The 22,369-nt window shown below is 39.3% G+C and overlaps 3 protein-coding genes across 4 annotated transcripts; 2 read left to right on the top strand and 1 right to left on the bottom strand.

The window, feature by feature from the left end:
• Nucleotides 1–3,682: 3,682 nt before the first annotated feature.
• Nucleotides 3,683–4,844, top strand: LOC306714545 (putative high affinity immunoglobulin gamma Fc receptor IC; the record flags this gene model as incomplete). The annotated part of the gene is made up of 3 exons (XM_079184589.1): nucleotides 3,683–3,932; nucleotides 4,010–4,285; nucleotides 4,513–4,844. The coding sequence occupies 3 exons, from the start codon at nucleotides 3,683–3,685 to the stop codon at nucleotides 4,842–4,844; spliced, it is 858 nt and encodes a 285-aa protein (XP_079040715.1).
• Nucleotides 4,845–13,004: 8,160 nt separating this feature from the next.
• On the top strand, nucleotides 13,005–17,385 carry LOC306714486 (uncharacterized protein). 2 transcript variants are annotated; one of them, XM_079184531.1, is made up of 7 exons: nucleotides 13,005–13,107; nucleotides 14,830–15,132; nucleotides 15,886–16,143; nucleotides 16,415–16,522; nucleotides 16,612–16,670; nucleotides 16,802–16,876; nucleotides 17,016–17,385. In XM_079184531.1, exons 1-7 carry the CDS (start codon nucleotides 13,038–13,040, stop codon nucleotides 17,091–17,093), a joined length of 951 nt encoding a protein of 316 aa, XP_079040657.1. In that variant the 5' UTR covers nucleotides 13,005–13,037; the 3' UTR covers nucleotides 17,094–17,385. The 2 variants fall into 2 exon arrangements, with proteins under 2 accessions (XP_079040657.1, XP_079040656.1); XM_079184530.1 differs by having other exon boundaries at nucleotides 15,886–16,167.
• Nucleotides 17,386–17,506: 121 nt separating this feature from the next.
• On the bottom strand, nucleotides 17,507–21,740 carry LOC306715080 (uncharacterized protein). Its single transcript, XM_079185310.1, has 5 exons — nucleotides 21,657–21,740; nucleotides 19,440–19,649; nucleotides 19,237–19,347; nucleotides 18,586–18,855; nucleotides 17,507–18,462 (listed from the first exon to the last, which is right to left on the bottom strand). Exons 1-5 carry the CDS (start codon nucleotides 21,691–21,693, stop codon nucleotides 18,308–18,310), a joined length of 783 nt encoding a protein of 260 aa, XP_079041436.1. The 5' UTR covers nucleotides 21,694–21,740; the 3' UTR covers nucleotides 17,507–18,307.
• Nucleotides 21,741–22,369: the final 629 nt, after the last annotated feature.

The following is a 22,369-nucleotide window of genomic DNA, read 5'->3' as shown; positions in this document are numbered from 1 at the left end:
AAGGCTTTTTAGTCCCTCTGCTTTTTAGAGGCTCTGAAAATACAGGAAGCAGTTCACCTTTTTTAATGTGCAGCTGTTGGAAAAAAATAAATGTACTTAAGTTTATGTAATTATAACCAATATAGCAAAATGTAAGGAAGTACAAATATTTTTATTCCAGATGAGACAGGTGTTACATTTCCTTTGATTAAAGGCCTCAACAAAAACAGTGAGTATGCAAAATATAATTGTATTTTCATAAATATATTTTCAAACTGTGAAACATTTTCATAAAATGATCATACAGCCAAAGTTACACACATTAATGTACAACTCTAGTTGATATACCACTCTATTTGCATTATATTATATATATATAAAAAAAGAGTGTCATCATTAAGAATCACTTAGGACGTTGGTCCAAAGTGGCAAGATTCCTGCAATAAAGGCCCCAATTAAACAAATGAATCCCAAGTTCATATGTATCTTAATATAAGAGAATGTTATGCATAGTGTGAAATAGAAAGCATGCGGTGGTAAATGTGCAACACATCTCTGTTTAAAGAGGAAGTGAGAAGTTTGTGTGAGCTTGTGTGTTCGTAAACAATTTGATCAAACTAAAGATAATTGTCTATTTAGAGGCCTAACTGGGAACAACCTTTATGAAATGCTGCTTTATTAAGAAAACTATGACTCATAAATAACGTGAAACCTCTTCATCTTTTTTTTGTAATATAGTTTAAGGTCCATGAAGAGAAGTGCATCATACACAAAACAAGGGAGGCAATGATTGCAGCATGAAAAGACCTTATTGTTAATGTTCAAGCAGACAGCAGCAAGACTTCTTTACTCTACAAATATCAGACACACAATGGAGGTCGGCTAAGGTGATCCTGCTCTGGTTATATCTTTAGAAGTTCATATGCACTTCCATATTTACAATCTGTTAAGAGCCTAAAGTATTTGTCCAAGTTACAGAATTGCTAAAAGCTGAATTCTGTAACTGTACATGTTACGGCTAAGATCTTGTGTTGTGCTCTTTGTATCTAACTGGTTTGTAGTCAGCTGTTAATAACCAATCTTGAATTAAAATTGAATCCAAGTAACATTACAGGTTTGAGCTTTAGGTTGAGCGTTTACATTTTATTTTATTCATCCACATCTACTTTGGCTTATATGTTAAGTTGTATAGTATTTCAAGCCCCTTCAAATGATATGTTGCTCTACAATCTTGCAAACAGGAAATGCATACATCTTTCTCACTAAGTTTGCGATTGTGAAACCAATTTAGTCATCTTCTTCCTCATTTAAAAAAAAAACCGCACTACCAGGAATACTTGCATTCAAAACCACAACAATAACAGCTGTTTTTAATACAATGATTTCCATCGATAAGCATTGTAACTTACAGTATACATACATACTATATTGATTGCATTGTTGACAATTTTCCTTAAGTAATTCGTTGCTGTGTGTAGAAACATCATGTGTTAAAGTGATGATGACACTGTCTAAGTTATCAAGCAACACGTTTTGTAGGTGTGAAAGGGAAGTGAAGTTGAAATATCTTATGCTGACAAGCTGTGCCTTGGCTTGTTTTTGCAATAGTCTAGTTGGAGCAAGAAAAAGCGATTAAAAAAATATTTGGTACCCAAGTGATTGCTGTATGTTTTATGATGTTTAAGGCAAAGTTACAAGGGACAAAAAAAGATCTAATGTTGTCTGGACAGAGCACTCTATTAGTTATTATTATTTCCTACTTAGTGCAATCCTAGTTTTGTCTAACATGCAGGGACCATGTGATGTCTTCCTGTTATAATTTGTTATTTTTCAAAATCCAGTGATGTGGTGTGAGGGCTTGAATCAGAAAAAGAAGCTGTGGTCTCAGATATGTATGAAATGTAACCTCTTTTCCTCACAGTTCTCCTTTTCTCTTCTGGCTCCAGTTTCAGTCTCTCTGTTCTTCAGAAGCAGAGTGATGGAGTGTCATTGCTGGATGTGAGGATGGGGCTCACTTTGTTCTGTGCGCTGTCATTATCCTGTGAGTACATCAGAGACTTTCTTTGCTTGAATGACGGATTTAGTGAAATGTAGTGAGAAGAACAGAGTGTGAGATGTTTGTCAAACTCCAGCTGTTTTTAAATGCCTTTGTTTATTATATATTTGATAGTTAAGCCAGTTTGATAATGTCTGATGAGTTATCTATCTTCATTATAGTGCTGAATACACTCATCTACTGTGGACACGCTGACGGTAATTAAACAATTTTCTGGTTTTGCAATTTTTAGCTCAAGATAGATCTGCTGACCCAGTCGGCAGAAATTTTGTTCTGCAAACCACTGCCTGCCTTTACTATTGACATTTCTGACCAAAAAATGTGTTCATTAATGCATTTCATACAGCCTCGAAACATTAATTAACTTTGTGTAGTAGTTGGAAAGGTTTAGGAAATAAAAATACTTGGTTAAGGTAAAAAAACCATCATGGTTTGTATCGTAATGTAACAACGTAACGATACGTAGCGTAACAACGTAGCGTAACAACGTAGCGTAACAACGTAGCGTAACAACGTAACGTAACAACGTAACGTAACAACGTAACGTAACAACGTAACGTAACACGGTAACATTACAACATAACAAAATAACCCTAACAAGTAAACTAGTAAAGTAAAGTGTTGGTTTCACATTGGGCACAAACAGCGGTCTCCTAGGTGAAAGTCATGTTTGTTTGACCCATTAAGAAGTCCTCCTACCCACCCTTAGTGGACTTTCTTGCTTGTTATACTCGTCATTATATCATGTAACTTCCATTAACAGTCACTTGATATACTACGTCGCTTGCTCTGACCGAATGCAATGTCGACATTCAACGTATCCGTTGTTTGCAGAAATGTACAACGCAAAAAAATACATTTTCATGCCGACTGTGTCATCTCTGATCTTTTCTCTTTTTTAATGTTTTGTCAATATGTTTATAATTTTCATGTAGCAACATAGACTTTTTAGCTCGCTAGCCCTCCTCTTTTAAAGCCTACTAACTAGGTCCCGACTGCACGCCAATGTATTTATTTATTGAATTGTTGGTAAGCCAGCATCATGATCAAACTCCATTTAATTTTTGGTTTAAACTTTGATTTACTAAACAAAGATTAGTAATTTTGCAACAGAGCTCTGCCTAATTTTAAATCTGGAGTTGTGCTAAACTCTGATTAGAATCCTAGATTAAATGATTCCTTGTTGGTGCAACCCAGCCCATAAGGTCTTCTCTGTTGACTGTTTATTTCTGTTTGAATGTTAATTGTGTATTTTTGGTGTAAACAGTGTCCAACAGGATCGTCGTGACTCAGCAATACAACTGGTCTCAGATATTCATTGGTGAGACGGTCACTGTCGTATGTGAGATCGAGGGAGGAGGAAACGATGAGTGGGAGTATGAATGGAGAACAACCAGCTCAAACACACCTCCAACACACCGTGAATACAGGATTAGCAGTGCTTCTGTTTCCCAGACTGGAAGCTACTGGTGTAAGGGTCGAAGGGACTCCTATTCCTCAACCGAGTGGAGTAATGCCTTCTCTCTGATAACATCATGTAAGTCCGATTGTCTTTCATTCATACTGTGCTTTAGTAACTTTTCATCTGAATACTAAAACATTTTTTTCTCATACAAATGAACAGCTCATAAACCCAGGCCCACAGTAATGGCAGATAACAGAACCATACCAGTTGGGGGCAAGAAAACACTGACGTGCTTTGTGGATGAATCTGCTGATTGGATGTACTACTGGTTCAGAAGAACCTCTGTGTTTTCTGAAAGTCAGACCATTAGAGACGGTGAACCAGATAGAGTTATCAGTATCTCAGAAGGAGGCATCTACCACTGCAGAGGAGGGAGAGGAGACCCAGTTTTCTTCACAGAGGACAGTGATCCAGTCACCATTGAGAAAAGAGGTGAGTGTGACTGCTGTAGTTTGGATGGATACAACATTAAGAATTATTGTTTATTTTCTGTTTCTGTTTGTGAACAGTTTCCAACAAGGCGATTGTGTCGCTGCAACCCAACTGGCCTCTGATCTTCAGTGGAGAAACGATCACTGTTCGATGTGATATTGATGGGGGCGGAGTCACTTGGTGGGAGTACGAATGGAGCAGACCCCACTCGGACACAATTCCAACACACGATGAGTACAGGATTGGCAGTGCTGCGGAGAACGACAGTGGAAACTACAGGTGCATGGGTACAGAAAGATGGGACTCGTATTCCTCGACAGAGTGGAGCGAGGTCATCACATTGACAGTTTCATGTAAGTTGAACTAGTCGTAGTGCACAGTTTCTCTCTCTCATAGCAGCGACATTACCAAATGAAAAATAGAAGGCTTTATTTAAACCGTTGTGCATCTTTAAAGTGTTTTTGAACCGGGTTTTGTTTTGCCACTTCAGTTCAGTCCATTTTCTGTCAGTGGTTTGAATAGAGTAATTCACAGGGAGAGCAATGACATTTGTTTCATGTCTTTGTGTTGAACTGAACAGCACACAGACCGAAGGCTAACCTGAGTGCTGACAACAGAGGCTTTCCTGTCGGGGGCAGTGTGACCCTGACCTGCTCTGTGAACCCATCATCATCATCTGGTTGGAAATACTTCTGGTACAGTGGAGCGACATCCTCTGAACCCCTGACCACACCAGACGTTACCGTCCTCTCAACTGGACAAATCAGTGTCTCACAGGAAGGACTCTACTGGTGCGTTGGGCAAAGAGGAAACCCAGTTTACTACACAGAGGACAGCGATTCAATCAACATTCACAAAATTGGTGAGTGTGGCTTTCAAATATTCCATTCTGATTTCAAGATTGCTGATTGAGATGTGGTTGATGTTGATGCTAACTTTTGTTGTATTTGTCATTTGTTGCATCTTTATTGGTGATTTTTGAACATGAACAGTCACAAACGCTGCTACTGTGACCCGGCAACCCAACTGGCCTGAGATTTACTCCGGCGAGATGATCACTCTTAGATGTGAGATGCAGGGAGGAGACGCTGAGTGGGAGTACGAATGGATGACAACCAGCTCATATAAACCTCCAAACCAAAATAAACACCAGACTGGTTTTGTTTCTCCATCATTCAATGGCGACTACTGGTGTATGGGCAGACTGAAAAGAGCACAACGGAATTCAACAGGGTGGAGTATTTCCTTCAAACTGACAGTGTCTTATAGTAAGTCAGATTTCATGTCATTCAAACGGAAAATTCATAAAAGCTTTAAAGTTTGGTTTGCTGGTAATCCACAAACAAATCTAGATTCCACATCGAAACATGTATTAATTCTGAAAAAACATTCTCCAACAGCTCAACCTCAGCCTGTCCTCACTGTGTCTCCATTATGGCTGAGTCCTGGAGACTCAGTCACTCTGACCTGCAGTGTTGAACATCCATCTGCAGGATGGAGGTTCTTCTGGTATAAGGCTGTTCCCAAACCGCCAGACATGTATAGATCCTTTGGAGATCATTGGATGGGTTATCACAGCCTCCACAACTCCTACGTCTATGAGCTTCTACCTGGTAGCACCAATGGTACTGAACAGGATTCCTACATTGTTCATGGACAGACGCACACAGCAGGATATGTGTGCAGAGCTGGAAGAGGAGATCCAGTGTTTTACACTCAGTATAGTGAACCTACGTTTGTCTGGTCTGGAGGTAGGTTTGTTTGTTTCTCACTTCCTGTTCTCCAAAAGCAGGTGTAACATATCTTGGAAAGTAGCCTAATTCTCACATTGGCTTTTAAATTGGATGTGCATGAAGAAATATTCAAGACTCGACTCAAAACACATGCACCTGAAGTGACCTTAACAACTTGTTTTATTTTGGATAGTTTAACTGACTAACTTTTGAATCTGAATTATTAAAATACAAAAGTACAACTTCTATGTAATTCAGCTATTGCTCAAGGAGACTATACTCTCTAGACAACTGCACACAGCAACAAAAAACAGTGACAGGTTCACACATTTACAATAGCTGTCTATCTTGCTGCAACATTTTGAATGAAAAAACGTGGCATGGCTGTCTTTTTAATCTTAAAATTTCGCTTTTCTTTGTTTGGCTCTTCATCAATGTTGTTTTTCAGATGTTCACTCAGCAGCGTCTCTCACAGTGAGTCCTGACAGAGTTCAGCACTTCATAACCTCTGACTCTGTGTCGCTGAGCTGTGAGGGAAACTCTACTGAGTGGAGAGTGATGAGGTTTTTTGGGGATGGCCCCCCGTCACATTGCTTTTCCTGGGGGACAATGACTGGATCCACATGCCACTTGAACTATTACAGTGGCTCCATCTGGCTCCCTGATGCAGTGCACTGGTGTGAGTCTGGATCAGGAGAGTTCAGCAATGCTGTTAACATCACTGGACATTGTAGGTTTTCATCAGGTTTCTTCTTACATTTTGTGAAGGTTATGTAATATTTATTTAATTATATTGTATGCACATGCATTGTAAATACTGAGGAGTTCACTTTTCCATCCATTAGCTACACAATAAATGTATGTGGCTAGCACTAACCAAACTCCACTGCTCTATTAATTTGTCAGGCCGATCATTCATAGCATTTAACGGTTTTTACAGATTTCATTATCCTGGTGAGCCCCGTCCATCCTGTGAGAGAGGGGCGTTCTGTTACTTTTGGCTGCATGTGGAGGACAGGAAAAACACTTTCCAACGTCAATTTCTACAAAAATGACATATTCGTCCGAAATAGTGACAGAGCGGAGCTGGAATTCTCTGCAGTGTCAAAGTCAGACGAAGGCTTCTACAGATGTGAACACTCAGGAGTGTTTTCACAACAGAGCTGGATGTCAGTGAAATGTGAGTATGATTGATGCAGCCTGTCATTTGTTTGTCTTTGCTAAAACAGACTTTGTTTCAGCAGATTTCACCCAATATGCATCTTTTCACAGCAGACATCTTGATTTGTCATGACTAATAACATTGACGATGGCGCCGTTCTTTTCAACTACACCACTAAGTCAGGGGAGTCAAACTCATTTTAGTTCAGCGACCGCATGCAGCCCCTTTTTACCTCAAGTTGGCTAAACCAGTAAAATCATTGCATGATAACCTTTAAATAACAGCAGCTCCAAATGTTTCCCTTTCTACTAACTCGTGTAAAGAAGTACATTCTTAAAACGTTTAATCCATTTACAAAACAGATGATGAACAGCCTGAGATGTCTCGCTGATCTGATCTCTCGGCTACGACTAAAAAAAGCAGATATTCATTGCGTACTGAAAGGTGCTGTGAGCTCACCAAGCACACTGGCTTCCCGTCTACCTCTGTGAAGAAATAAGTACATTTTCTTCTTAGGAAACCTGACATTCAACGCCATGGGATGCCATTTTCCGCTGACTGCTCCTGTATGAATAGTAGTCTACACTTGACACCATTGTGTTGTGTAGCCTGTAATTAAGCATGTGGGGTCTATAGTTAATCAGGCATAGGGAGTGATACTCTTATTAGGATAGTGCGACCCCCAGTGGACAAAAGCAGGTTATTGAAAAATTTGAATTAATAACCTCTGCGATTTTCACACAGTTTAGTTGGCCCCGATTGGACCCTTTGGCGGACCGGTTCTGGCCCTCGGGCCGTATGTTTGACACCCTGCACTAAGCCAAGGAGCCTGAAACGGATTCATTTCATCATTAGCAGCTGTGCGTTTCCTACTGTGTCCAAATGTCTTTCATGACAAAGGCCTAGGATTTGTGTAAAACACACCAACAACCGTGCAGTCATGTGGTGGCTACCACAAAATCTATAATTAAAACGAATGTATTTTTTTCGTCCCCACTCTTCTAAAGGTTTTTTTTATTTCCTGCCTGGTGATAGAAGTTAAGAATGGGAAGTAAATACAGATTAGCACACAAGTCTCTCTAAGTCAAAAGGAGCGAGACTAGATTAGCACTTAAAAACATACAAGCACTGATCTGCTTTTGGTCATGTGCTCCACTCGATGAAGTTAACTAATACGTATTCTTAATCATTGCAGCGTCCAGTTCTCCTTTTCCTGTGCTGTTGATCGCGGGGCTGGTTAGTGGTGTCGTACTGATCGTTCTCCTGACTCTGGCACTACTCTGTTGGTGCAAAAGGTCAAAGGGTGAGACCTCTTTCTTGTTTACTGTCGATCAATTCCACTCTGCTTATTAAAAACCACAGAGGAACTCTGACGTCACCACGTGGAGCAGTGGCTCATTTAGCAAAAAACAAAAACAAGCAACTGAATAATTACTGTCTTTTTTTGCAGATACGTGTTGTCACAGGTTGGTACAAGACTCTTGTCTCATCTTAAGTAAAACTACTTTTAGATTTACTAGATTTGACATATTCCTTTTTTTTTTAAATAAGCACAATTGTTTGTTTCATCATGTTTCAGGCTCATCCAGTCTCAGAGAACCAATCAGAGCTCCGCTGTGGTCCACCCCGTCAGCCAAGATGAAACTCAACAGCAGCTCTACTCCTCTCTTCTCCACGGTTCATATCCAGTTATTATATTCATAATAACTTTTAATCTGAATCAAGTTCTACAATATCTTGGACCTAAAGTGACGAATGTGATTTTTACTGACCTGTAGGTGATGTTTGTGTCTATGAAACAATCGTTGGCTCTGGGATCACCGGACGGGGTACAGTATAAACTCTGGATTGTGCAGAGCCGTCCCAAATGCTATAAGTGTTTAGAATTCAAGGCAGTATAATCGTTCTATTTTCAGGTGACTTGGAAGATGGATACGGAAATGTCACGTCTCAGATTCAGCTCAAAGCTCTGGGAAAGAGGAGTGAGTACACACAGTACCATCAACATTAACATAAAAGATGAATTCACTCTTTGTGATACGTATGTGGACAGCAGAATATCAAACCCACAGACGTGATTGCCAAAAGTACACATCATCAGCATCAATTATACTTTGTGTGGTAAAAGGGAGATTTATTGTTCATTATATTGTTTTCACAGAAATACGCGACGACGCAGCGGAGAGCTCTGACTACAGTAATGTGAATCTAGATTCAACTGCAGGTACAAATATTAACACTTTAACTGGGTCATTTGCATGTAAATGGCATTAAATCAAATACTATCGAATGGTTATTATTAAATACACTATACATCTAACTATGAGTCAGTATGCAGTTCAACTTGCAGTCAATATAGTCGTCTAAATGTTCAAATGCATTTAAAAACAATTTTTCAACTGTATCCATTTTTAAATGGTATATGCTGTATATATACATATACAGTATATTACTGTATATGCTGTGGTGTTAACACTTAAATGTGTCTAAATGTGGCGGCGTGTCTCAGCAACACTTCTCTGAAAGAGGAACTGAAGATGACGGACACAAAGTCATTTCATCTCCGCCTGAAGTGCTAAATCATGACAGATCTGTAGGTGCTGCTTCTGTCTAAGAATAAATATGAGGCACTGAAGAAGCTACCATTCGGTACAATACACCCTACTCTTCATTATCTCTTTTTTTCCACTCCACCTATATCATCCTGTATCTCTTATTACTTTTTATTTTCAGTTGTTTCCTCAGATTTGGTTCCAGCGTCATAAAGAGAAGTGCACCGTTAACAAAACAAGAGAAAGCATGAAAACCAACATTAAGGCAGTTTTACAGCATCTGTCCTCAACTCAGCTCATATATAGTCTGCTCAGTGTTATGAGCAGCAAGGAGGGTGTTTTAGAGGAAGGCTGTCTGTGTTTCTTTATATTTTTAGCCACTTGGTGGAGCAGTGCGGTTTCCTTACTTGCTGATCAGCGGCTCTTGTGGTCAAATATCATTGCAGATGCATCAGTGAGTGCATGCATGCTGCACAGCTTCATGCTTGAGCACATTTAAAGTGTATTTATTATTGCATAATGTTTTTCCTCCATTTGGGGAAATGTTCAGTACTTTTTGTTGTATGTAACTGTTATCTTTCTTTTGGTTTATACCTATTGTAATGACATTGACATTATTTTCAGCTAATAGTTTTACGTCAAAAATGATTACTTTAATATTGTGAAATAAATAAAATACACCTTTGAACTCATCTGGTTTGAGTTTCATAGTTTTTCTAAATGATGTGAAAGGTTCAGGGTGTGTCGTTGAACATGTCTGAAACATCTTGGTTCTGTTTCTTTAATGACTCTCTGGCCAGAGTCGTTTTAACGTCACTGTATCACTTCTCCTTTCAAAAGAAATGTCAGCAAACATGTTCATGTTACACTTTTAGGGTTTCACCAAGTAAATCGTCAGCTGATCCTTTGGAGTGTCGAAAAACGGACAACTTGAAAATGAACGTCATGTAAACAGGCTGTTTGTCTCGATATTCTATATTTCAGAGAGGAGAACGGGAGTGCTGGATGTAAAAAAGTTCTTAAAATGGTGGTTGACACGTTAAATTCTCTGGATTATCATGACTCAGAAAAAAGGAAGTGACTAAATGTCTCCCACATGCAAACTCCCTAAATGTATTCAGCCACTGTGTGTTTAATGCTCTGCTCCAGTCAAGCATACCTGCAGAAATGTGATGTAATGTGTTTCTGCTGAAGGGATACCAAACACTGAACTCACAGGCTAAACTCACTCACTGTAAAAACAATCAACGCAGTTGTTACTGCCTATTTTGCATTCGCTCGAATGCAGTAGATGCTAACATCAGCAGGCTAACATGCCCCCAAAGACAATGGCAACATGCTGATGATTAGCAGGTCATCTTTACCTTGGTCACCCTATATACTTACAGTTAGAGTTAGCATGCTAATGCTTGCTAATTATCAGCAAATACAAGGGACAGTTTAGGCTTAAATAAGGTTCAAGGTTCAGTTTAATTGGCTTGCGTCCACAATGAAATAGTTATTGCATTGCAGTTTTTGGTCATTAACAAGTATATTTGGGTTTTTGACCTGTTAATCACTAAAGTCAAGAGGATCCTCTGAGTACCATGACTGTCTGAACCAAATGTCAGCACAACCTAATCAATAGAGATCGAGATAATTCACTAAAAATGGATTTTGTGAACCTCGTGGTGGTGCTGGAGGGAACCTTTGAGGTCCATTAATGTCTGCGCAAAATGTTCTGGCAATCCATCCAAATGTTATTGAGACGGATCAGTCTGGTGGTGGACTGACTGATCAACCGACAGACAGCAAAACTGTAAAATCACAAATAATGGTAAATTAATGAAAATCAATATTATTCTAGGTTTCTGTGATTTGTAACTTGTAACTTGTGGATTTTCATGAAGAAGTGACAGGTGTGACATGAGTAGGTTGAATGCCATTGCTCTGTGAAGTGGATGAGACGTAGGTGAGATTTCAGTGTCAATACAAAAGTGTGTGAATTTAAAGAGAAGTAAAACATGCGAGTGGTTCTAAAATAGTTTGTGTGAAGTGTCGAACAAAGTTGAGCCGGCTGCTCTTTGGGTGGGCAGCATCTTCACCGCTCCTGTTTCACTTTGTGGGTTTCACATCAACTGCAAATGCGCCATCAGCCTAAAGTTCAGGAAACCAAGTTGGGCCGCAGTGCAGAGACCACCACTGCAGAGACACCGCGTAGAAAGATGCCGTTCATTCTATAGTGACGCTGTTTGTGGCTACCAGTAGGCCCTCTCATTTTTGGGGGGGGATGATACAGAGAACTACAGTCTTTCACCGCCGGATGCTGAGATGCTCTGCAGTAGAGCAGACAAGTCCCCTCATGATGTTATTATTTTCCTTGCCTGCTCGCTTGATCCCGACAAATCCTTAGATTTGAGCATTTGAACTTGATCTGAATATCATTTTACTATGCGGCATGGACACACATCCTCCTTATCTTGAGGCTTGGTAGTTCGCTTCCTTCTGTGCTCACATATGGCTGCACTCAAACCTCAAGTTCTGCTGAATATACATGCATTGTGCGGAATACTCAATACCCAGTGCCCCGGTGTCATGCTGAAGTCTTACCCAGACTCAAAATGCAATATAACAAGATGTAAGCCAAGCCAATAAGGCTGTAGCCTGAACGCTTTGCACACACGTCACCAAGGCTAATATTGTTAGCGATAACGCCTCTCACACAACTGAACAGCACCTCTCTGCCCTGCAACGGAATCCACAATGCATGTTGTGGTTTTAAGGCGGAAAATCCTTTTTCTCGCTCTCTCTGTTATTGTCTGTGACTAAATCAATTTGAATAACAACTACGGCGGGACATAATAGGCTAAGCTTTGGAAAGACATTCTTAGTGAGAATTGCAGATTTTAGAGAGCCCCCCCCCCACCTCTCCCCCTCGCACACTGGATGCATGCAATTGTGGGCCTTATCATGCAAGCACAGATGGACACACTGAAGCATAATAAGCAGAGCTGTTTTTCATATTGTGTGGACGAAAAATAGCTCGTACCAGAATGCAAAGAGAAAAAAGATAAATACAGTATTTTTACAGTATTTGCTTCTCAGGGGCTAAAAAGTTCCCGTCCTCCACCTGCAGGATTCTCAGTAATGGACCTAATCCTACTTCCAGTTGTGTATTTTAAAAGTCCACTGTACATGCTCTCTCATTTGTGTTTTCACTTTTGCAACCCCTCATCGGAAGGAATATGGAATATCTGATGACAGGATGTGGCGAGCTTCATCATGCTCAGTGGTTTTCTTCAGAAATGGACATTTACCTTGAACTTTCACACATGTAGCACAGATACGGCTGCTTGCAGTAGTCTGTAGATGTGTCGTTTGTTTACTCTTTGTCACCGAACAGAAACAAATCCAATGCTGGCTGTGATCTACCAAACGATCTGACAAAAACAGCTGTTATTAAATCCTCTTTTTTATTACTCTCCAGTTATGTTCTTACTGTTGTGCCTATTTTTAATCTCGCAGTGTATCAGGCCAGACCGCTTCTTCTGCTTCTTCATCAACAGACCTCCCCCGCTCTCCACCCTCTCTATTCTTTTTTTTTTTTTAGGAGTGACTTGTCGCAGCACAGTTTGACAGACTAGAAGAGGAAACAGACGTTGTATCTCTCCCCACAGAGATGGTTGGTGGTTGCCTGAGCTGCTTCTTTACGTACGTTTCTCTGCTCCTTCTCGGGGTTTGCCTCCACGGTATGTACGCCTCTGCTCTTAAGTTTATGGATTTTTCACTGTACTATTTATTTATTTTTGCTTGATTCACTCTGTCATGTGCTTAGAATGGAGCAGGTTGGTCCAGATTGAGGAATTTACTGGATGTTTGCATGTCCTATCGGTGCTGTCTGTGTGTGTGTGTGTGGGTGTGTGTGTGTGTGTGTGTGTGTGTGTGTGTGTGTGTGTGTGTGTGTGTGTGTTAGCAGCTGCAAGACGTTTAAAAGGCTCCAGTGAGAAATGCAGCTGGGGCTTCAAAGGCAGTGACATATTTAAGAACTGTGACGTCCACATTCAACTCAAGGCGCCAATTGTGTGTTTAAAGATGATTAACAAACATTTACGTTCTCTCCTATACAATAAAAATGTTGCTCAACATTTATCATGAATTGGAGCTCCCGACTTGTTGGTTTATAATCTCATTTCGTTGCATCTGGTGGTTTTGAGTTTGCAAACATGCTTTCCTTTTTTTTTTTTACACTCTCAGCAAATTTCCTGCTTCTTGTACTTGGCTAGAAACTTTCAAATCTTTACGCAACTCTGGGATGGGTCATCCTTTCTGTTTGCGTTACTTCCTCTTTGAGGATCAGTCATACTAAAGTAGTGTGTTCTTATAAATAATAGGTGGTCATACAAATCATTGCTTACAGGAACAACGAGGTGTGGACCTTTCTCAGACTGTTTGCAGAAGTAGGGGTGTGTACGTCTTAAAATGGCCTTGCTGCTTGTCTGTTTACAGCTCATAGATACAGGCCATCAGTATTTCAATATTGTGTCGGTATTTAGTTACGAGCAAGCACATTGTGGTGGATGTTGCATTGGAAATGCTTGTGGCATGTCTCACAACACATGACAGCAGGCACATGTGAAGTGTCCATGTGAAGAGAACCCTCCGTCAGCAGCAGCATTGACCAAAAGTGATGAGCAGCACAGAATAAAGGCCGCGTGAGACCTTTGTCACTGTGGCTGCGCTGCTTTTTCTTTGGAAATGAGTCCATGTCAGCTGCTTACGAACGATTGATTATGACAACAATGGCTTTACTAAGACTAATGTTTATTTACACATTTTATTTTTTGTAGGAAATCTGAAAAAAAAGTACTTTTTCAAAACGAAAATGACAAATGTTTGTGGGTGCAGCTCCACGAACCAAATATATGACTCATGCGAGTACTTTCCTTTCCTATCCCCTGGTATGACTGTCAGGTAACTCAAACTATTTGTTGAGGTCAGTGTTCTGAGGAAACCAGTGGTGACCGCTGTCAGGAAACAAACCAAAGCTGAAGGAAGACATTTTGTTTGCTGGTGGTGTATCACGTCCATAGACTGTAAATAAGAAGTGAAGGTAGTCACCTTGAGGTCAACCATTGGTTTGTGGACTGTCGTTTTGAAGCCTCGACTTTGGCATTTTGTTCCGTCGCCATCTTGTTTTTTTGCAACCAGAAGTGCGACCGAACACTGAATAAGACATTTCTGAAAACACTGTGAAAGGGTTCAAAGACAAAAACACGGATCAGTCCCAGACTAAACAACGCTGCGGTAGCAACCTGTCAATCACAAGGTAGCCACGCCCTAAAACATACCCGTTATCATTTCAGGTGATTTGGACCTTTTTGCTCTCGCTCTATGAACATTGAAGACAGCCTCTCCTAATGTTGAGAACTACATTTGAAAGTGACCGTGCGTTCTTTGTTTATGTGTTTCAGATGTGGAGGCTTCCAGATGTGAACATAACATCCATAAAAAAGTTGGAGACACCGTGGAGTTGCCATCATGCTTACCTGCAGAAGGGGTCATCTCAGCACAGTGGAGACATGGAGGGTTAATAATAATAGGAGACACAATTGTTGATGTTCCTGAAAAATTCAAGGGCAGAGTGGAACTAAACCCCACAAGCTTTAATTTAACAGTGAGAGGACTGACTCTCAACGATTCTGGTGATTTCACTTTTATGTCAGAGGCGAATGAGAAACAAAGGCCTACAGTCAACGTCACTCTGCAAGTTCATGGTAAGAATTCTTTGTTTTTGCAAAACCCTATTTGTTTTTTAAAAGCATTAAAGGGATGTCAGTGATGTATTCCCAAACAAAACTAAAAATCAGTCTGGTAAGGACCTCATAATTGTATATAAATGATAATCTATTATTAATATCTTAGTTGGTTGATGGATTGATTCATATAGAACAGATGGCACAACAGTGGCACCAGAAAGCACTCAACACATGAAGAGGTTTTCTGTTTTTAGCTGTGTTTTCCGGGCTCTCTCGACCACCATAGCCTTAAGTTATTAGTTTATCATGTCTGATATAATGGGATGCACAGTTGCACCTATAGAAATGCTGTGTCCCGTGCCCAAACTACGATTCTGAAATGTTTCATCACTATACACAACTGTTCACCTTCATCATATATCATATCAATAGTTTGGCAATATGTCACTCTGACACCATTATTAACCTCTTTTTTCCCTCTGTTTCTCTCTGTTTTACCTAAACTTACTTAAAAAGGTCATAATAACATTGCTAAAACCTTGAGCTAACATTATATTTGTGCTTTTTTGTTTATGGATCACCAGTGTGTGTGTAGTCACTGATCCTGTCCGCATAGTCGGGACTTGACTTCCTGAAGATAACCTGCTGATTTATCTATTTTTGTCCAGGAAAACTTCACTGAAGTGACTTATTTGAGCTGCTTTACATGTATTTGTTGGTGTTTTCATGGTTTTACCATCATTCAGTTCCTCTCTCTCGCTCTCTCACTAGAGCCCATAACTGTAGAGCCCACTGTGAATTCCAACTCCACCTGGAACCCAGAGAACGACTCCTGCACAGTTTTGCTGGAGTGCAGTGGAGCCGCTGGCAGCAGTGGAGCCTACAGCTGGGCCGTGAGGAACCAAACCAGACGTGGCTCCAGGCTGCGGTACAGCATCACACCTCAGGACGGCGACACCGGATTCACCTGCAGAATTTCCAATTTTATCAGCGAGAAGTCGACAATCAAAACAGTGACGTGCAGCAACGGTACGTCTGTCACATTGAAAACAGGTTAGTATTATACTATTTTCATAATGCTTTTATGAATCATAGGTGATGATACAGAGGATAAAGAGAGTTTTCTTCTTTTTCATTATTTTAAATACGTTTCCTGCTTTTATTTCAAGTCAGTTATCTTGTTACACTATCTGTCATTTGAATCTTGTGATATAACGGCCTGCCATACAGGACATTGTCACCAACAAAAAAAACGTGCACAAATGTGATCACAATAACTGATAATGCTGTTATTTTGCAGGCCTAAGTTTTGCTGTAATCCTGGGTGCGGCGGGAGGAGGTTGTCTGTTGATTGTCGTTATAGTTGGAGTAGCTGTATATGTTTGTAGCAGCAAACAAAGTCAAGGAGGTAAGAAACATGTCAGCTTTTTTTAAATTCACGATTGACACATCACAGTTTTTATTTGACTTTGTTTCTTCATTAAAATCCACCAACAGGAAGTGACTCAAATGACCTCACAGTGTATGCTGATATCAATGATGTTGCGATTGCGGCTGTAAGTATGCTTCTGTATTTGCACAAATCAGATAGATATTCAATGCTTGGTTTTGAGGATGAAATGCATGTTTTACCCACTCTCTCTGCTTGTTACCGCTCGCTGTGATGCATGCACTTTTAAACTTCCAGGGGACTTCACCTGCCATGAAGCCCTGCACACTGTACGAAGCCATTGAAAACAGAGTCGACACAGTCACACCTGGGGTAAGAACAAAACCTTTATCCTGGAGGTTCTTGCCGATGAGACTGAATTTGTGTTTTTCGCATATGAATAAGTTTTGCATCAATTTGTGACACTGATGTTTGCTTTTTGTTTCTTTGCCTCCTTTTGTCACACATCCAGCCCCAGACTGTGTACGACTCGATCCAGTTGAGTCGCATGAGGAAGGCCTCTGTGTCGCCCTACCAAGAGATCTCCTAGAGGCTCACAGCACAATGTACAGTTTACATGTCCTTTGAGTAAGAAACAAAAGTAGATAAATATTCATGGGTCTGCAAATATATCGCGAGGGAAACGTGCAACACAGTGTCATACTTTTGTAAATGTTCTATCTTTGGCACCTTTTCCTATAACACAAACACAAAACATACATTAAGGTCCAATTTTAACAGTGTTGTAAATTGTGTAAATACAGAGATTATATTTTTTATTTGCACCTCTTGTGGGTGTTTCGGCTTGTGCAAAGGTGGTCATATTAAATTACATTTACTGTCATTAAGTCACTCTGTCTCTTTGTATTCATTTTTTGTAAGCATGTCGAAGGGTTTTGGGCGGTTATTTGAAATGAGACACCGATGCCATACATGAATAAGCATTTACCAGAATTGTTGGATTGGATAGACTTTAATCTCCCTGAGGGGCAGTTTGGTTTGGTCAACACAACAGATACAATAGGTAAACTATTTTTTAAAAATACATACAACAGGAAATTTTTGACCATTTGTGCCCTTATGTTTTGCCACAAGTGAAAGGTTTAATATGAACGCTAACAGACATAACTTTTATCAGACGTAACTGTACTATTTGGTCAACAAAAACATTTGCTATATTTATATAAATTCATGCACCTCTCTAGCGTAACAGTAACAGAAGTTACTCTATCACATCAATGTATTTACAATACTTCAGTCAAAATGGTACATGACATTGGACAGCAGCAGCAAGAAACAGTGAAACGAAACAATGTCTCAAAAGCGCATTAAGTACAAAAAGTAATAGTATAATGACAATAATAATAATAATACATTAAGGTACTCAAAGGCACTTTTCATGGTAGAAACAGAAACAATAAAAGCAAATACAATACGAACAAAAGAGGTGACACAACAGCAACATATACATAACACTGCTTTTTTGAAAGGTGTGTACAAAGGTGCTTGTATACTTATGCAGAAACATTGAAATGAACAATGAATAAATACCAGGACTATAGCACCTCCCAATTTCCAAAGTTAAAAAGTTCTCATTTGATCGGATAATAAAAAAAAACAAGTCATGAGAACCAGAGGGAAAATACTCCTTAACAGCAGTAAAGTGTAATCACTATCATTGTGAATCTCTCAGCGCATCTGTGTTGGATCTCTGGATTTTTCAAGCTGTAATTTGCACATTGTTTTAACTGTTTCCATTAGATTTTACAGGTCTTTCATTAATTTGTTCCTCACACCGCTGAAAAGGCATGCTATCGCTACTGTCAGACCACTTCCCAGGATGCCTCCGACCAAAAAAACGATACCATATCTTTCCCTGAAACAAAGATGCTGCGGGTGTTGAGGCTCAGGCTTCTTATCTGAAACAACACGGGAGAGGCAACAACATAATTAAGAAACAAACATCTAGACTGGGTTTCTCAGAACCAATCACCAATCATATTGTACCACGTTTTCCTCATTTAAGTCCATTGTGACCTTACCATCACACTTTGAAGTGATCACACTTGAGGCCCTCTCCGTGTTCCTGAAGGAGGTGCAGGTTATTTCAACCTCCTTCTGGGTGGTGTCGAGAAATGCGAAAAGAACTGCGGAGTTGCCGTCAGAATTGGCCGTGTTGTAGACGGTCCCACTCGGAGGTATTCCCTGCCAGGACAGTTGTACACCTGTATCCATCGATTTACACTGCAGCAACCTGCAGCAGCCTCCATTTACAGGTGCAAAGGTCAGAATGGTTGGTTTCTGGAGGCGCTCTGCAGAGGGTTTACATTGTAATCGTTGATTAGACGAGGGGATGTGTTTGACGAAATCTAAATAATCTGACTGTTCAGCACCGTAAGGCTTGAGACGCTAACATTTAGGAACGAGATATCTGTTAGAAACACACTGAACTTGCTGAGAAAAGTCTGTATGCGAACATCTGTGTCAGAAAAGCATTAAATATAAGTGAAAGAAATAATGTCAATCCCATTTATTTCATTGTTGGTGTTTTAAAAGTCAAAGTAAGACAGAGCCAACCTCCCTAACTGTGAAAACACAAGATGACAACATTTATTTTTAACCCATCAACATGTATAAAAGCCTCACACAAAACCTAGAAATGTGTGTCAGTCTTGAAAGCTAGTCACACTCACGTTTCACTACGACCGTAGTCTTGTGTGCGATGGGCTGTCCTTTGATATTGATGAGGTCTACAGTGTATTCCATGGCATCCTCTGAGTTCAAATGATAGATCATCAGGTCACCTAATGAATTAAAGAAACATTGAGGAGACTCGCCGAGAGAGAAATGCAGTAAGCGTTCCTTTTTACCGACAGGAGATCGATTTGTGTCTTACCCGTAGAGATGTTGAGACCGAGTCTGCCTTTATACCGAGCGACTCGATCAATGTTCGTCCTCCCGTTACGGTGGGTGGCAATCCAAGTGGTGTTTGGGTATATTGACCACTCGATTGAGGAAAGGGTCCATGACGGGTCGGCTCCTGAGGGCAAGGTGACCTTATCCCCGAGGTACCCAGAGACTTCCCTGACAGACTTAACTGGTGCCACTGTAAAAACAATTTAGACAAGATTAAACAATATTAAACAGCTGATCTTTAATGATGTTTTAAAGCATTAAGGCAAAGACGACGAGCACGAACCTGGAGTTTCACATCTTTACATGTTTGTTCTTCTGTTTACTATGTTAACCCTTTCATTTAGGGTGTTGGCTGGCTTACTAATGCCAATAAGCACTAAACACAAAGTACAGCTGAGGCTGATGGGAATGTCATTAGTTTTACAGTGTTAAGTATTGGTTACAGCCTTCTTGTATATAGATCTTATTTATAATACACTGTTATATTTTGAAATGCTATGGTATGACTTAATTGTACTTTTTTCAACAGACTATGCTATGACTTATTTATGATTATTTTCAACATATATAATATGACGTATAATGACTTTTAATGATTATTTTTCAACATGCTACAATATGACTTACTATACTTAGACATACTATACTAAGAGTGTTTTCAACATCACATACTATGAAGTTGAATGACTTTCTTCTACATACTATACAATGACCTTTTCATTACATTTTTTTGACATTCTGCTCTATGACTATGAATTAAAACATTTTAAGAAATCATAGAAAAGTCATAGTTTTCAGCATACTATGGCTTCTTAATGACTTTTTTCCACATACTATAATATTTTTTTATCACTTTTTTTACATGACTTATGAATTTTTTGACACACATTCTACATATTAGATTTATGACTTTTTTCGACATGCTATACTATGTCGAACAAAGTCTTAAAAAAGTCACAGTATAGCATGTTGAAAAATATACTATAACATGTCAAAAAAGTTATTAAAATGTCAAAGTATAGTATTTTAAAAAAAGTCATTAAAGAGTCAGCATGTCCATGACTGTTTTCAACATAATATACGACGACTTGTTTCATGATATTTTCTGACGTACATTACTATTTTTTTGACACACTGTACTGTGACTTGTAGCGACACTTTTTGACCTCTTATGATCATTTATATAAATGCTATACTTTGACTTTTTTGGATTTTTATTTAACTTTACTTTTTAAAACATACTATACTATGACTTTTTTTTAACTTTATTTGACTATAGGACTATGACTTTTTTTGACATACTATTGAATGACTCGTTTTATTACAGCTTATGGTGTACTATAATACAACATTTTGACTTTTTCATTTAAATCCTATATTATAATTTTGATCACAGTTGTTATGGCACACTACACTTTGACTTTTTGAATAACTCTGTGTGATATACTATCACAATGTATTTATTCATGATATAGATACCAGGGGTTTCTCAAAGTTTTGATGACTGATTGCCAATTTAGGGAGCCAGGACATGATTCAGGGACACACAGGGAAAGTGGACACAAAACCAAATGTCTTTTCCATTTCACTTTCACATGAAATTGTTGAGTTGTAGACTGAAATGTCTAACTTTAGCGAACAGCACTATCACGTAATACCCATGAAACTCACAAGGTGCCACTAGTTACCAAGCAACATGTAGGTTGTTATCAGACCTGACCAGATGTAGGTTGTGCAGTTTGACGGCGTAGCACTCTGGTAGTATATTAAACTTAAATGGACCGCAGATGATTAAAATATTTTCAGCAACGTGTTTAAAATGTCGTAGTAATCCAAGTAATAGTTGTCCAGATTTCTCAGCGTGGACCAACTTTGCCATTTTTAGAGCCTAAATAAGTACAAACTACCATTTGCACATTTTTCAGGATAGAGTAGATGCAAATACAGTATACATAAAATACTATAGATACTATTAATGTACACACAACACTTTCAGCTTGTGTAAATTCATTTTGAAGATGACAAATACACTTTGAGCGTTCCACTATTTGCATACTTCCTGAATTGTTCGTTGCTGCATGTCCAAAGACTCATTCGGTTCTCAAATGTCTTTTAGAATATTGATATATCTTTTTTGAAAATGTCACAAAGCCGCTGGTGCTCAATGATATTTTCAGAAATTGAAAACAGGACCTACCTTGGAGGAATAGAGCGAGGAGGATCTGAAGTTTCATGGTTCACGGAGTTACAAGACAGAGCGCAACGACTCTCGACGCAGCGCTTCTTCGTCTCATGGCAACCACGTGCTCGACACGATATTGCATCACACCTCTTAAAAAACCCAATTTGTGCAAGAAATGCTCTTTTAAAGTTCATTGATCATGCATCGTCTTCCAGGAGTGACACAATATTTTGGATTGGGGGATAAATTCTACACGAAGATTTAAAAATACATTTTACACTCTTGATTTATGTCTTCACATAAAGTTGTTATCAAACTCATCAGCCTGAAAAAAAAAGACAAAAAACATCCTAATGGTACTTTTGTGGTAAATTCCCCACTGACCACATTCTGAAACTGAATACTTTCTGTTGCATTTTGTAGTGTCCATAAACTTTGTATTATTTCATAATATTTAGTACTTAGTTACGTGAATTCCGATTGTTTTATGTACAGGGTGCTGTACTATTCATAGGAATGGAAATGTTTACACGTCATTCTGACTTCACAGCCTCAACCGCCCCCCCCACTAAAGTGTCACTTCCTGAAAAGAACAATTCAAGACAACTTGTGACTGACATGAGACATAACTTTGGGTGAGATCATTTATTAAAAACATTTTACATCAACTCAGTCCTAAAAACAAAACAAAACAAAAAACAACACAGCGTAACAGTAAATAACAATCT

Source organism: Pholis gunnellus (genome assembly GCF_910591455.1).
Source record: "Pholis gunnellus genome assembly, chromosome: 23".
In the NCBI taxonomy this organism is placed as follows: domain Eukaryota; kingdom Metazoa; phylum Chordata; class Actinopteri; order Perciformes; family Pholidae; genus Pholis; species Pholis gunnellus.
The sequence above is the reverse complement of the archived record's forward strand: the minus strand, read 5'-3'. Positions and strand labels throughout refer to the sequence as shown.